The sequence below is a fragment of the Oryzias melastigma genome, linkage group LG16 (assembly GCF_002922805.2).
Source record: "Oryzias melastigma strain HK-1 linkage group LG16, ASM292280v2, whole genome shotgun sequence".
In the NCBI taxonomy this organism is placed as follows: Eukaryota; Metazoa; Chordata; class Actinopteri; order Beloniformes; family Adrianichthyidae; genus Oryzias; species Oryzias melastigma.
This window is the reverse complement of record NC_050527.1, coordinates 4,512,821-4,528,044: the sequence shown is the minus strand read 5'-3', so window position 1 is coordinate 4,528,044 and position 15,224 is coordinate 4,512,821. Positions and strand designations below refer to the sequence as shown.

Below are 15,224 nucleotides of genomic sequence, written 5' to 3'. Positions count from 1 at the left end.
AATATTACCTTTTTAGTTCATAAATGTATATGTTTAATTTATTCATTCATTCATTTCTTTTATTTTTATTGTGACTTCTTCTGCTGAAGTTTGTCCCTCATTACATCATCCCCATAGCATGATATTTCCTCCTCTGTGCTTCATTGCTAGTATGTTGTTTTTTTTTTGTTGTTTGTTTGTTTTTTTAAGACCGCCTGGCTTCCTGGACTTTATTCACACACTGATTGTAGGTAGTATGACCAAACTGTTACAGAAAGGACCTTCGTCCTCTCATATACCTGCAAACATTTCCTATTGTTTTCTTTTTTAATACTGGAGATGTCTTCCCTTATAAGCACATGATCTCGAGGATAAAAAAAAAGTTCTTCTTTGATGATACGATGGATGTGTTAATTCATGGTGTTAATGAATGTATTATAGTTTAATTTAGACATGTGTCTCTTTTTTGATGATGTGTTTGGGATAATTAAGATTCTGATAACTAAACTTAATTGTAAGATTTATCAAGAATTTTTATTTTATTTATTTTTTGTTAAGAGTTAGTATAGAAGCTAAGAATAGAAGCTAACCTCAAACTAATCTCAAAGAGATCTGGAACTGCAAAGTCATTGCTTGGGAGACGGACATCATAGGATGGGTGTGTGTACGATGACTCTGGTGAGATAGATAAAAATGTTTTTAGAAAAGGAAGGTCAGATCAGAGGAGCAAGTGGTGGAAGCTGAAAAAGGAAAAGTTATGTGTGTTTTTAGGAAGGAATAAAAACAGGTTTGGGGGAATCAGAAGGTTTTACCAGAAAGCTGGACAGCTATAGGCAAAAGTGATCATGTTTTCTCCTTATAGGATGAGCAAGAGCAGGTTCCAGAAGTGAGAAGGAATGATGGAAGGAGAACTTTGGAGATCCGTTAACCTAGGGAATTTTCAAAGAGCACAAAGTACGGTACTTTCCGGAGTAAAAGTCGCATTTTTTTTCATAGTTTAACCAGGTGTGCGACTTATTCTCAGGAACAACTTATTTGTGTGTGTTTTTTTAGATTTAAATAGGCTAATTTTTTGGTATTTTCCCAGTAAACACTGGTTGTCCTTTAGTGGTTGTTTCATCTAACAACCACTAGAGGGAGCTACATCTGAGTATAAGATGGATAGATGAACCTTTATTGTCATTATCACAAGGACAATGAAATTGCAGCAACCGTTTCAGTGCAAAGAAATTGGCATAAAAAATACAGAACATAATATAAAATACGATATAAAGTATAAAAAATATGTAAAAAATGTATACAATGAACTGTGTCATATAAGTGTATTTGCTACTGACAGTGGCAGAAGAAGTGTCATCCAAAACAAACTTGGAAGAGATTCTGATTGTTTTCCTCTTAAACTTTGATATGTTTTTATTCACATCAAAAGATTAGTATTCTTGTTTTTATTTATTTATTTTATTTTAGCTACGCTGGGCGGATTTGTTCTGAAACGTCAGACTTTTTTTCCCAAAAGTGTGACGTATACTCCAAAGCGACTGGTTTTCTTCTTCTTGATTAAACATTTTTTACTTTTGCGACTTATACTTCAGAAAATACAGTAGAAGAAGTGGCTAGAAGTATATTGGAGCTACTCGGGACATGTATGAGAGATGTATGACAACGGTGAGATGTGACAGGAGTTCAGGGTAGAGGTGGAACCGCACCAAGGATCAGTTTTGAGGCCCTTCTTTGTTGGTGTGGTGATGGACAGACTGACAGATGAGGTTAGGCAGGAATCTCTGTGGACCGTGACGTTTGCAGATGACATAGTGATCTATATTGGGACCTTGTGGAGGAACATCTAGAGGCGGATGTTTGCTTTGGAAATGAAAATGTGTGATGGTTAGTCACAGAAATACAAAGTATCTGTATGTAAAGGAGAGGAATTCAAGTAGAACGATGAGGTCGCAGGGAGCAGAGATGACAGAGGTCTTTGAGTACAACAGATAGTGTAGGAAAGAAAGTGTCTAAGTAGCTGTAGGAAGATTTGAGGTGTGATGTGTTTGGTAGATATTGCAACAGTGCTGCAACCCACCACATCCATGCATTTCTATTTCAGAAACAGCAATGCAGGATCATCTCAGACCTTAAAGAGATTTATGTCCCTTCCGCTGTAAGAGCTGCAGTTGTTGAGTCAGTTTTGTGGACTTTTCCTGCCAAGAAACAGCTGTAGAGAGGTCAACAGAAAGCATCATAGAGTTTGCCCTCACCATACTCCAGAGATTCCACCTCACAAACCAGTGAGCTGGCACTAACAATCATTACAGCCTCATCTCTTCCTGTACTCTGTCCTTTCTACTGTCGGAGCCACAACACACTTTTAATCCAAGCTCCACACTACAGCAACATCATATAGAGCTGAGCTGTTCCATTGATTCTTCTATGCATTGTATACCATGTGCAAACTATATTTATTATGTTGATTTTGCTGAAATAAAAATATACATGAGAAATCCAAAACTCATGGACATCCACAAGGGGGAGACACTGTATAAACAATACTCAGCCTGATTCACAGTCTCATTGTTTCAAACTCTTAAGATCATTCTAACTAAATTAAAGTGCATTCACATTTTCAGAAATCACATTTTTTTTCTTAATTAGTGAGAAGGAGCAGATGTTGAAGGAGTTATTCTTCCTCTTCACTAGAACCAAGTGTCACTGATCTAGCATGTCAGAAGTTTGTTCCTTGATGTATTTTCAGATATTTTGCTATTCTTACACTAGAGGGCTTTGTTTTAGCAGTTTTTGTGTTAATCCTCAAACCTGAGATTGAACAAAAAGGTGCTTTCTCTGGTTCCAGAAATGTTAGGCAGGAATCATCTTGTCATCTGCAGACACAGATCCGGTGATCTCCATAAAGTACAGGTGTATCAAATGGATCTTCTGGACTGGGATGGCTGACTAAACCAGTACTTTAGAGGAACCAAAGATACCTGACTCCAGATTAAACCAGAGTGCTTGAGTGCAGCTGCAGAACGTGTTTGTGCAATGTTAGGGTGTTTTAGGGACTTTAGTCACTGAGCTTGACTTTCCGTTGCCCACTCCACACTTCAGTGGAAAGAGGAAAGTCCCAAATTGACCCTGGTAATCAAGTCCTTTGCTGGGGGTGGGGTGCGATCCCATTAAAGACAGTTTTGGGTGTTTGCGAAATCTCATGTGTGTGCATGCAGGATAGTGATTAAAGTGTGTGATCAGGTAGCACGCCCACACACGGGGCTTTTTATAACTGCTCCTGAGATGAAGTGGAATCCATCTTTTACTTTTCCCATTCTTCTCTTGATGGTTTCCTTAATATTAAAGAGCCTCAATTTACTCCTGCTGAGGATTATGAGGGGCTCAAAAACTGGGTGTGGGACTTACTGCAAAATAAAAGTGAAATTAGGGCCTCTGCTGGTCAGATAGCTGCATATATCACAACACACAAACAGAGGAGTGGAAGTATTATTATGGTGCATGTTTATAACTGAAATCACGATGTGATAACACTGACTTCTCAAGTAAAAAAAAAAAAAAAAATAATGGCCTTAAAATTTCTCCCTTTTTCTTTGAAGTCTTATAAAGTCAGACTTTTAACTCCAATGAGCAGATCTAGTGGGCCAGCTTGATCATTTTATTGTTTTATTGTCTTATAGCTTTTATTGTTTTGATTTATTGTTTCTTTATTGTATTATATTGTTATTTTTATTTGATTTTATGTCCAACACTTTGGTTTCCTCTGCTCTTATAAGTGCTACACAGATAATAAATTGATTGATTGATTAAAATATATTTTATGTTAGAACTTGTGTGTTTTTTGTGTTATTTTTCATAAAGGACGTGTCAGCAATGCTTTAGTTGGATAGTTTTCAAAGGAGCATTAACGTTGTGATGCAATTAGGACTTTATTTGACAGCAGTTCCCAATTAACTGGACAATTAAAAAAATATATACTTTCTGTTTTGTGTTTTTGTGTGTACAGTACAGCAGAGTTTCCCTACATTTCCTTGGAGCTGGCCCGTGATTCACAGGTGTCACCTTTCTCCTTGGGGTGCTGCTGCTGCTGCTGTTTTATCTCATTGAGCTTCTAGAGAAATTCAAGGTTAGGTGTTTTGATCTGGTTTTCAAAATACTAACTGTCAGACAAGGCGGAAATGCAAAAAAAGATCACTATTCGGTCGCAGCCTTCACCTCTTTTCCTGTCTCGGTCGGTTTGATTAGGTGCTTCGATCGCTTGTGTTTCGGTTTAAAGCGAAAGTACCGAGAAGTGTCAAAGTGGCGTTCATTCGACCAGATGAGCGCTGGCGCAGCTGCGCTCTAGGTGCGCTGGGATACGCGTGTGTGTGTGTTTGGACTCCAAACTTTCTGCTGCTTCTTCACGTTTGCATCCGTCTGTGAACTTGATCGCTTATCTGAATGACGTGAAAAGAACGAAATGATGTGTTTTGATCCATTTTTGTTTTTTGGAGGATTTGCGTATTTCTGACGTTACTTTCTAAAACAAATAAGCCTCATTTTTTTACGTTGTTGCTTATCCGAGACTTTTTCTATTGATGCCAAGGGTGGTTATGACCATGAACGGCGACCACCAGCTGGCTGCCACGGCACCGCTGGATTTGACAACATCAGCGCGGCGGCGCACAAACGCGGGATCCAAGGATCAGGACTGCGCTCTTTGCGTCGGGGACGCGCGGGTGACGAGCGGCTCCCCGTCGCCTCCTGCAAGCACCGGGACGGGCAGCGCGGACTCCCAGAGCAGGAGCGCGCCTCGCAAACGCCCGACGGACTCACCTACCTCTAAGCTTCCCTTGAGGAAACGCCCGATTCCTGCAGAGCCAAAGAGCGAGGAGCCGCCACCGGCCCCCGCGGTAAACCCTGACCGCACCTCTCCCACGGAACTCACGAATTTGCCATCTCGGGAGAGTGGTTTGGGAAAAAGCAGGGTTGGAGTTGCACCAATAACTCCCAAACTCCCAGACAGATTGTCATGGTGCATTTTGCCACCTGTTAATTGTGGTAAGTCTTCAATTTAACTTTTTGCAGAATTGTATCATTTTCCTTCTATCAATAAATCATGTTGATTAGGATTGTTGATCAGTCATAAACAAAATCAAAATATTCAAATTTTAGCGTAATGCCACGATGGACACTTTTGATACTGAAAATGTCAAGTGCATCAATTTCCCTTCAAATTATGACTTTTCTTAATGTGTCACAACACAAGCAACCGCAAATACAGCAGTCATGTTTGAAGCAGCAGCTGCTGCCACAATGAAAGTGTCCAGTCAGCCTTTCTGCAGGATTCACTCAGCCTCATCACTGACACAAGTGGCGTAGTGGGTCAACTCATAACTCAAGACTCACATGTGCATCTTAACATGAACTTTCATGCTTCCCTAATACAAAAAGAAAAAAATAATAACCCTGTTTCCCTATAGCACATGTGTAAAGGTCAAGGCCCAGGGGCCGGATCCGGCCCTCCAGGGAATTATATATATATTTTTTTATTGTTATTAATAGTCCACCTGATTTCTAATGAGTAAAATGTTGGCAAAATATATTTTTTTATGAATATTCAAAGTTATTTAAGTTTTAAGTTGATTTATTTTGGAATAATATTCTTGCCTGTTTTATTCATAGCTGTGTTAAGAAGTTAGGTGTGTTTTAGATTTTGGCCCCCTATGTGATTGAGTTTTATGTTTACTGTCTTTTCCTCTTTTCTGTCTGTCTTTCCTCCCAGTTCATCCAGTTTACTACCTTCCTCCAGTCCCAGAGCCGCCCTACCCACCCACTTATCCGCCCGAAGACTTGCTGGCTAGACTTTCTCTGGCTACTCATCAAGATGAAGATGGAGACACGTATGTTGATCTGTTTAAAAATGCCTCTTTGGCATAGTGAATTTGGGCAAACTCCCAAGTCACTGATGTCCTTATCATGTTTCATCCACCGCATACATTTTTGTACCAGAATTGCTGTCTTCAGTTAAATGAAATTGATTAAATAACCTGATTAAACACAAGCTAAAAAAGTTGGGTTTTAAGTGAATAATGATTCATTTTTTATGTTAATTTTCTCTTCAGAAGCATGCTGTAGTAATTACATAGAGTGTCTGCATTCATACAAACAAACCAGGTTTGTCTGGAAAGCATCGGGGTGACCTGCATGCTGGTTATGTGTGCAAAAATGTGGTTGGAGCTTGTCTGTACTATATTGTCTAGTCTTTGAGGCAAATTTATTTTATGTGCAAGAAGTAAACTAGCTACATTGTCATATTCCTCAATGCCTTTATGCAACAGAATCCACATATGTCAGAGCAACTGGATTAAGATTTGGCCAAATAGGAAACTGAAAGGAATAATGCTGATGAAGAAATTGATCTAGTTTAATCATACAATAAGTGTCCATTGGGGTTTATTGAATAATGAGTCAATTGTTTATGAATATTATGTTTTAAAGTCCCAGTCCAATCATCTTTTGGTCTATTTTAAAAACGCAGTGGTCTTTTAATTGTGGTTATGCCATTTTTAGCCAAAATTAAAAAAAAAAAACTGTCATTTTCTAGGGCATTTTTGCAGTAGTTCATTAGACATTCACCTCAGAGTTGTAGAGAGGACTGTTGACACAGATTAAGTCTCGTTTCATTTCCCATCATCCCCTTGTTTACTCTCTTTCCTGTTAGCTTACAGCCCCTCACAACCCCAACCAAACATTACCGGTGTAACAAAAATGGTGAGCATTATTGGAGCTATCCAGCTGTACAATTTTGACCCACATGCCAGCTCGGACGAAGAAAACAAAGACATTCATGAATCTAGCCGTCTACAAGTGGATGCATCAAAAATGAAGCAGATTAGGGAGCTTGTGACTTTCCATAGTAGTTTTTATGTCACATTTATGAGGTTTTTCCAGACATTTTTTGTCCAAGCAAATATGCCTAGACCTCCCTCTTGCCGGCCACTTCCTCCAGCTCCTCTGGGGGACCCCAAAGTGTTCCCAGGGAAGCTGAGAGACATAGTCTCTCCAGCGTGTACAAGCTCTTCCCCAGGGCCTCTGCCCAGTGGGACATGCCCAAAATACCTCTCCAGGGAGGCATCCAGGACCACATGCCCAAGCCACCTTAGCTGGGTAATCTGAATGTGGAGGAGCAGCGACTCTACTCCAAGCTCTATCTGGGTGTGCGAGCTTCTCACCCTATCACTAAGGGAGCGCCCAGCCACCCTATGGAAGAAGCTCATTTCAGCTGCTTGTATTCGGGATCTCATTCTTTTGGTCGTGACCCAGACCTCATGACCATAGGTGAATACTGGAAGGAAGATTGGCTAGAAAATTGAAAGCTTTGCTCTCTGGCTCAGTTCTCTATTCACCACAACGGACCGGTACAGCGGCTGTATAATGACGGACACTGCTCCAATCCACATGTCAATCTCACGCTCTGATCTTCCCTCACTCGTGAACAAGACCCTAAGATATTTAAACTCCTCCACCTGAGCAGCACTCCACCCACTGAAAGAATACAAACTACCTTTCTCCGGTCGAGAACCATGGCCTCAGACTTAGCGGTGCTGACCCTCATCCCAGCCGCTTCAGACTCGGCTGCAAACCGTTCCAATACATGCTGGAGGTCCTGGCTCGATGAAGCCAACAGGACAACATCATCTGCAAAGAGCAGAGAGGAAAACCTGTTGTCCCCAAACCAAATCCCCTCTGGCCCCTTGCTGTGCCTAGAAATTCTGACCAATAAAAACTTTGAACAGAACCGGTCTGAGTACAACATATACCGGTAACAGGTCTGAGTTTCTGCCGGCTATGTGAACCAAACTCTTACTGTGGTCATACAGAGAACGGACAGCCCTTTGTAAGGCCCCTTGGACTCCATACTCTTAGAGCACCCTCCACAGGACACCACAGGGGCGCAGTCGAACTCCTTTTCCAAATCCACAAAACACATAAGGACTGGATGAACAAACTCCAACAAACCCTACAACACCATAAAGAGGGTGTAGAACACCCCCACCGTACCTGGACGGAAACCACACTGTTCTTGGGTTTGAGGTTCGACTATCGGAATAACTTTCTTCTACGTGACCCTAGCACAGACTTTCCTAGGGGGGCTGATGAGTGTGATTCCCCAATAGTTGGAACACCCCCTCGGTCCCCCTTCTTAAAAAGGGGAACCACCACCCCGTTTACCAGTCCAGCTCCTATCTGCCAATACTCAGAATTGCAATTTTAATCTTAATTTTCTTTAAATATAGTAAATTGTGTATACTTATATAGCACTTTTCCACTCTTAGAAGGCCCAAAGTGCTTTGCAGAAACAATAGCATTCACACCTTCACACACTGATGGCATCTCTGCTGGCAAAAAGATCTTAACATATAACCACCAGGAGCAATGTGGGTTTACCTAAACCTGCGATCTTTTGATCAGAGGTCGACCGGCCAACCTCTGCACCATGGCTGTCCTATATGTCGTCCATAATGACAAAAATGCCACAAGAGCACGTTAAAAATATAATTTTCATTGAAGTGGGTCTTTAACTTGAATATGTGGACAGACTGTTTTCACTCAGGCTATCATAAACAGATCCTGTTGTCACATGGTTTGTTTCAGTGTGGTGACTCTATCTCTTTAGGATGTTCTTATAACCAGTCACGTTCCCTCCCTACTGTTAGCAGCACTTTCTGAGATGATGCACCATTATATTTGTGAGATGAAAGCATAGTGATTCATTTTCCAGTATCAAGACTAGTCTAAACACAGAACCATCTGATCTCATAAAAGTTTTGATATTGCTCAATCTGGATGTGAAATCTTTGGAGTATCACCTCAGTTTATTTGTTATGGTCTCAATGACTCAACTTAGCTTACACAGAGAACAGGTAGAGTCAGTAACTCCTTGGTCATTTAGGCTAAATTTTCACTTTTGTTTCATATATTTTCTTTGTAGTGAGTGTGTTGCCTTTGGATGTAAGGGTAAAATGTGTGTTGCGTTGTTACGTGTATTATCTGTTGAAAAGGGGCCTATACCACCCACAGGACAATGGTACTCCAGAGCACATGAATGCAAATACCAAAACTTGAACGCATGGTTACCTAGTCTGTGTGAAAGTTCATCTTTCCACCCACACACTAAGTAAAGTGAAAAACTGACAGCACAGAGAGCACAGGAGCCCACTCACGCAGTCATGTGACAGAGAACAAAGCCTGTCCAAGAATGGGATGACACTATAATGCTGCAGTTTCATAAAGTATCATCTTGATTTGCATCCACTCAAAACAAACCCGTGATGACCAACATTTGCCAGAGCCATGAGTCCCGTGACATGCCGCAGCTGTTTTTAGTCCCATATTTCTGCACTGAAACATCACTGATAAATACTTCTTTTCTCTTCTCTGTTGATCTTGTGTTCAGTCTATTTTTTTTTACATGATAATATTAAATATCAATTTTACAAGTATGTTATGTAAGTTTTCAGATTTAGTACAAAAGAGTTTATGAATATATATGACTTTAGTTAGTTTTGAACTGCCTCCAGCTCAAATCTGTCAATTCTGGGTCGAGAAACATTCTCATCTCCTCTTGCCCTTTTATCTTTATCCTGTGCACTACTCGCTCATGTGAAAGTGTGTGAGCTTGTGCGTGTATGCAAGGATGTAAGTGATGGTGCTCATGCTCGCTCTTGCGTCAATGAGCCCCCTGAGTTTCTGGAAAACCAGTGCGATCTCAGTTTATAAGATGATTGTGGTTATTCTCAGGTGTCTGTGTGTCTTTTTTCTTCTCTGTGTTTTTAAATGAATGGGCTCAAAAAAACCCAAACATCCGTTCCCCACTTCCTCATTTACCGCTTTCTTTCTATCGGCTTGATCGCTCTCTCTCTCTCCTTCTCTCTTGCAGCCACACAAGTACACACACACTTGTGAGATGTGCAGATGTGGCAACTTCATTTACCAACAGATTCTTTCATGCTTGCAGGCAGTATGGTAACATAACATTGATGTACACCAAGATTTTAATAGTGTAAATTGACCTCATGACGTAATGCTAAACAATAGAGATGTATTTATTTGTGTTTATTTTAAAATTGAATTGACAAGGATATGTATTGCTGTAACACATAAATCACAGTGGGAATACCTTCAGCAGAGTATATTTGTTAAATTACTTCTTAAAATCTTTAATTTACCACATGTCAAGTGTCCTTTATTCAAGTTATTTGTGACTATTTGATTATCTCAGTATTAGTTTGGTTTAAAATTTTACCTAGTATAATTTAACATGCTGGTATTACTTCTTTAAAGGTGTAACCTTTTTTTAACTCTGATTTTGCAAATGTAACATCTGTTAAACATGAACTAATAATGACACCAATGAATGAATCTTCTTTGAGCATTGCAAATGCTTAAATACAAATTAAATTAATTTTACATTTATTTTTTTAACCCCTCAGTTGTAATGGCCCTCCACTCTGGTGTTCTCATTTGCTTCCCCGTATAAAATGTTCTAGCCCTACCACTGCTCAAAAGGTTTAATTTCTGCAAATACGTAATATCTACTCAATTGTAAAAAATAGAATATTCCTGGTTTTGAGGTTCTCCCATAGTGCAGTTCCTGAAGTGGCCTCTTGGCTCCACAGATCCCCTTCCCCATAAAAAGACATCTTGTGCACCTCTTTTCTTTTCCATCTGCTCCAGCACTGGCTCAAAGCTAGTGAGAGTTTGAGCTAGTTCTATATTTTGATAGTCAAAGTACTGACGTGAGGCAAGAAAACCTGATCTGCTACTGAGCCGGTCCAGGGCATAGACTGCCCATTTTTTAAAATGAGGTCAAGTTGCACACCGTGAGGTTTTAACATGTCATGTAAAAATATGTGTAAACTCAGTGAGTAATGGACTAAAAATAAAACAGAAGTGAAGTCATACTTTAGCAATAGTTCATTCAAGGAATTGACGTCTATCAGTTTGACATTTCTGCCACAGATTTGAAGAAATCACAAGTAAATCTTAGTGACAACTGCAATATCTTCCTAAAATGAACCTCAAATTAATCATAATGTTTGAAATTCTTTCTAGATTATTTCTAGAAATGGTTAAAAATGGCTGCCAGCACCTAACCACACAACTATACAGGTAACAACTGAGTAAAGAATGGCCTTTGAATGATGTAGACCTTCACAGTGTTGTTGTTTATTGTCAAAGGCTCCAATGTACATATTTTCCAATCAATTTCTTTAACCATGCATGAAAACTCAAATTTCACTGTTTAGCTGATACCATCTATAAACTTATAACCACTTTTGAGCTCCAATAACCCTCCACTCCCAAACTGTTTGCATAAATAGAAACTAAAACACTATACATTGAAAAAGTATCTCTAACCAGGCTACGCTTGCGTTAATTTTTGGCTGAAAGGGGGAGTTTTAAGATGGGGTTCAGATGGGAATGGATCCTTTCCAAAGCTAGCCATTTTGTGGTCATTTGAAGAACCTCGCCATTTGGTACTTCAAGTTGTTTTTGGTAAATGGCGTATACTTTTATAGCGCTTTTCTACTTTCCTTAAAGGCCCAAAGCGCTTTAAGGTCACAGTCCACACATTGATGGTGGCTCTGCTGCTGAACACTGGCGCCAACCTTCCACCAGAGGCAAGGTTGGGTTCAGTGTCTTGCCCAAGGACACTTCAGCACATGGGCAAACCTGCAATCCTCCAATCAGAGGTTGATTGCTCTACCACTGCACCACGACCTACCTGTATTTATTTCAGATGGCTTAAAATCCTGAATATTTAAACGTCTGGCTTTTCTGCCTCAACAAAATTGAAGATAAATGACTTACTATTGAAGAAGCACCCACATGGCTACCTTTTCATCAGCCTCTAAGCACATCATACATGTGAGTCTTTAACCCTTTAACATTGATGTTGCCTAAATAACACCTGCTCTTTGATAAAACCGTTTATGCAATCAATGTGAATCAGTTGATTCTGGTGCAGAGAAAATTAGCTTTTCATATCAGCTTTACGTCAGTTAAGTGTTGCATACCGATACAAAGCCGATTTTCTCCACAACAGAATTGGCTGATTAATGTAACTCGTGTAAACGGTTGACGAGTTAAAGGGATAGTCGAAAAAATGTCAACACTGAAGCTAAAGCTCCAGTATTAAAGCTACGAGGAAAGGGAGATTGTTCAGCAATACAACCTGATCCAGATGTATTAGACCTAAAAGGAAAATGTATGAAGAATAGCAGAGGTAGGGCGGTTGACCTTTGATTGGAGGATTGCAGGTTCCCATCTATTTGTGTCAAAGTGTCCTTGGGCAAGTCACTGAACTCAACATCACTCCTAGTAATTAAAAGTTGACACAATGTTTGCTAACAGAGCCTGAATTTTTGTGCACTTGGGTAAATAGGACTGAGACTGCAAAGCCCTTTGGACCTCTTCAAAGTATAAGTACATGTCTTTTACCATCACCTCTGCAGGGTTGATGTACAAAATGTCATGAAATATTAGTATTTCTTTAGTTGTTGTATGCAGGAGTCGTCTAATCTACAGATCCACAGAGTTCTGAATACAGAAGTACAGTGACCTAAATCTCAGCAGGCAGCATGATCATCCAAGTTTGCAGAAACTGATTTCCCACACGAAAATTGTTGGTTCTGGAAGTTGGCTCGTGGTTTGTGATGCACTCAGCAGAGTAAGTCATCATTTCTTGTTAACAGACTGGCAGCTTCCCTTTTGTTTACTCTTGAGAAAAACCAGCAATCACCTCACTGCTCAGCTGGTTCACACACATCTCGGTGTTTTAGATTTATTCTGATCAGTCTGGCTGCACTCTCATCCTCAACAGGATACCACAAAACATACTGACTTTTTTCTCAGGCGTCCTCGCTCTTCACCTCCTTTCTCTCTGTCTCACATACACACATACAGTGGGGCTGACTGTAATGCAGCAGGTACGGTACTCCAGCCTGCGTCAGTGCTGCTCTGCCCGGGTTTATCTCAGGCTGTGGTCTACCCCACTTCCAGGAACAAGAAACGGTAAAGTTTCATCTTTAGAGAAAGGAGAGCGAGATGGAAGTAGATAGAAAAGGGTGTAGCAAGAGAGATAGGATGACTTCAGGCTCAGATCCAGTCAGCTGGGTAAGATTCAGTTTTTGAATGGGAGTTTAGCTCAGATTCAGTGTTTGTTTACTTAAACAAAGTGTAGTTGATGTTTGTGTTAACCAGAATAGAACTTCTCACAACTATGTCCTTTGGAGTCAGTGAGCCCTATTCAAATCTTAGATGAACATTGCTACATTGGTCTCCAAGGAGTTTAGATCATAACTTTTGGTTGTTTTGTAATTTGCAATAAACACAACAGGGTCTTTATCTTTTTTTATGTTGGTGAGCTCAGTTACAGGAACAAGGATCATCTGAGGAAAGAACCGTGTCTCCTTTGACATATGAAGTTCTGCTTTTCGTTCTGATGCCGGGAGCTAATCATCTACTTTTTTTTTTTTTTTTTTTTCAATTACACTTCCAATGTGCTCTGAAAAAGCAACATTTTACTTTCATCCTAATGATGTGGAGCTAAGCTCACTTTTTGGCAAGAACAATGCATGTATGGATGCATGCATATATGAGAAATTTTAAAGGTTAGACTCAGCAGGGTCTTGTTTATGATTCTGAAAAATACATTTTTTAGGGTTAGAGTGATGATGAACATTTCTACTTCAAATGAAAATGAGCACAGAAGAAACATCATTTTTTTTAATAGATCAGTGACTAATTAGCACACCACTGAGAGGAAGTGCTGCAAATGCATTCATTACTTTCAGAACTTATTTTCTGACTTAAATATTTTGCCTTAGTACTTTTAAAGTTATTCTGAAGAAATGTCACCATTTCCTGTCTCACAGTTAAGCTGTATGTATGTCTCTGTCTATTCCACTGGAAGCTGACTGTGCAAACCTGCAGAAAGCCCCTTGAGAAAACTGTTCAGCTTTACAGCAACAGTTTAGAACTCATAGATCAAGATAGAGGAGCATTAATGGTCTCCTTTCAATGACAACAGGAAGTGACATAAAACAAATCTGGCTCTTACTGGAAGTTGCATGTTCTGATGGTGTGAGAGAAAAAATGTAAAAAAAACCCAACCCTATATGCTGGTTTCTGCCCTACCCTGCCCTGTGCTCAGGTTCTTGCTCTTCCTTGTCCTGAACTCTGGCCTCTGTTTGTTCTTATGCCTCACATACAGACCACAGGTAGTGGTTTCCTCTTCAGTTGTGATAAGGGTTTGAGATAAATGTCCCGTGAGTCACACTTGTACAGCCATGGTGGAAATGGAATAATTATGGACATGTAGACTTTGTCTCTACTGATTTACAACAAACTCTAACCCACTCAAGTTCGATGTCACAACCAAGACAACACATTCTCACTCCTCACTCGTCACATATTAAAGTTTGGTTCAAGTCCGCTCCATTTCACTTTTTGACGGTTTGGGTGTCCCCAACTTGTCATTTTTTGATGTGCTGGCTGTTCGTAAAATCAAGTGTCCACAACCATTCGTACGTGGTACCAGACGCAGTACCGGATGTGGTGCAGCGTGCAGACTGGTCCTAAGAACGCGGTCATTACCATAACCCTAACCCGGTACCTGTTCCCTAACCCGGTACCGGTTCATGTCCGAGCCTGGTTTGCACCTGGTACTAATTCGTGTCCAGCACCGCGTCTGGTACAGGCTCCGGTGCCGGGTTGGGGTACTGGTGCACTCTGTGTCTCGGTACTGGACCAGTTTCAGGTCGCGGCCCGGAGGTTGGGGACCCATGATTTAATGGGAACAGCCAGCATGTCAAAAAAATGACAGATTGGGGACACCCAAAACGCCAGTTTTTGATGCGGAGGGATCCTTAACCAAACGTCAATATGTGACGAGTTGGGAATGAGAATGTGTTGACCAAGAAGAGAATGAACGACAGAGTTCAGATGAACGGTCCATTTATATTATAGCTGTATACAGTTTATATTGAACCAAGCCTCAACAGGCCTTGTTTGGTCCACAGTCCAACCGGCCATGCTGAAATACAGAAGGGAATGAGTGAAATACTTTAAAATTCTACAGAACTTTATAGTTACTCCAGTTTCAGATATAGGTAAGATAAATAGCTAAAAATTCAAAATGTTGATCAAAAAATGCATATCATCAACCCATAGTTGGTACGTTGCATGGATCGGTCATCTAA

The 15,224-nt window shown here is 40.3% G+C and overlaps 1 protein-coding gene across 1 annotated transcript in view; it reads left to right on the top strand.

The window, feature by feature from the left end:
* Positions 1 to 2,631: 2,631 nt before the first annotated feature.
* Positions 2,632 to 15,224, top strand: part of bcl3 (BCL3 transcription coactivator) — a 26,747-nt gene continuing 14,154 nt past the window's right edge. Inside the window, exons 1-2 of the mRNA XM_024267675.2 lie at positions 2,632 to 5,016; positions 5,741 to 5,858. Coding sequence (XP_024123443.1) covers positions 4,554 to 5,016; positions 5,741 to 5,858 — 581 coding nt within the window. The 5' untranslated portion in view covers positions 2,632 to 4,553. The remainder of the gene's footprint in view (positions 5,017 to 5,740; positions 5,859 to 15,224) is intronic.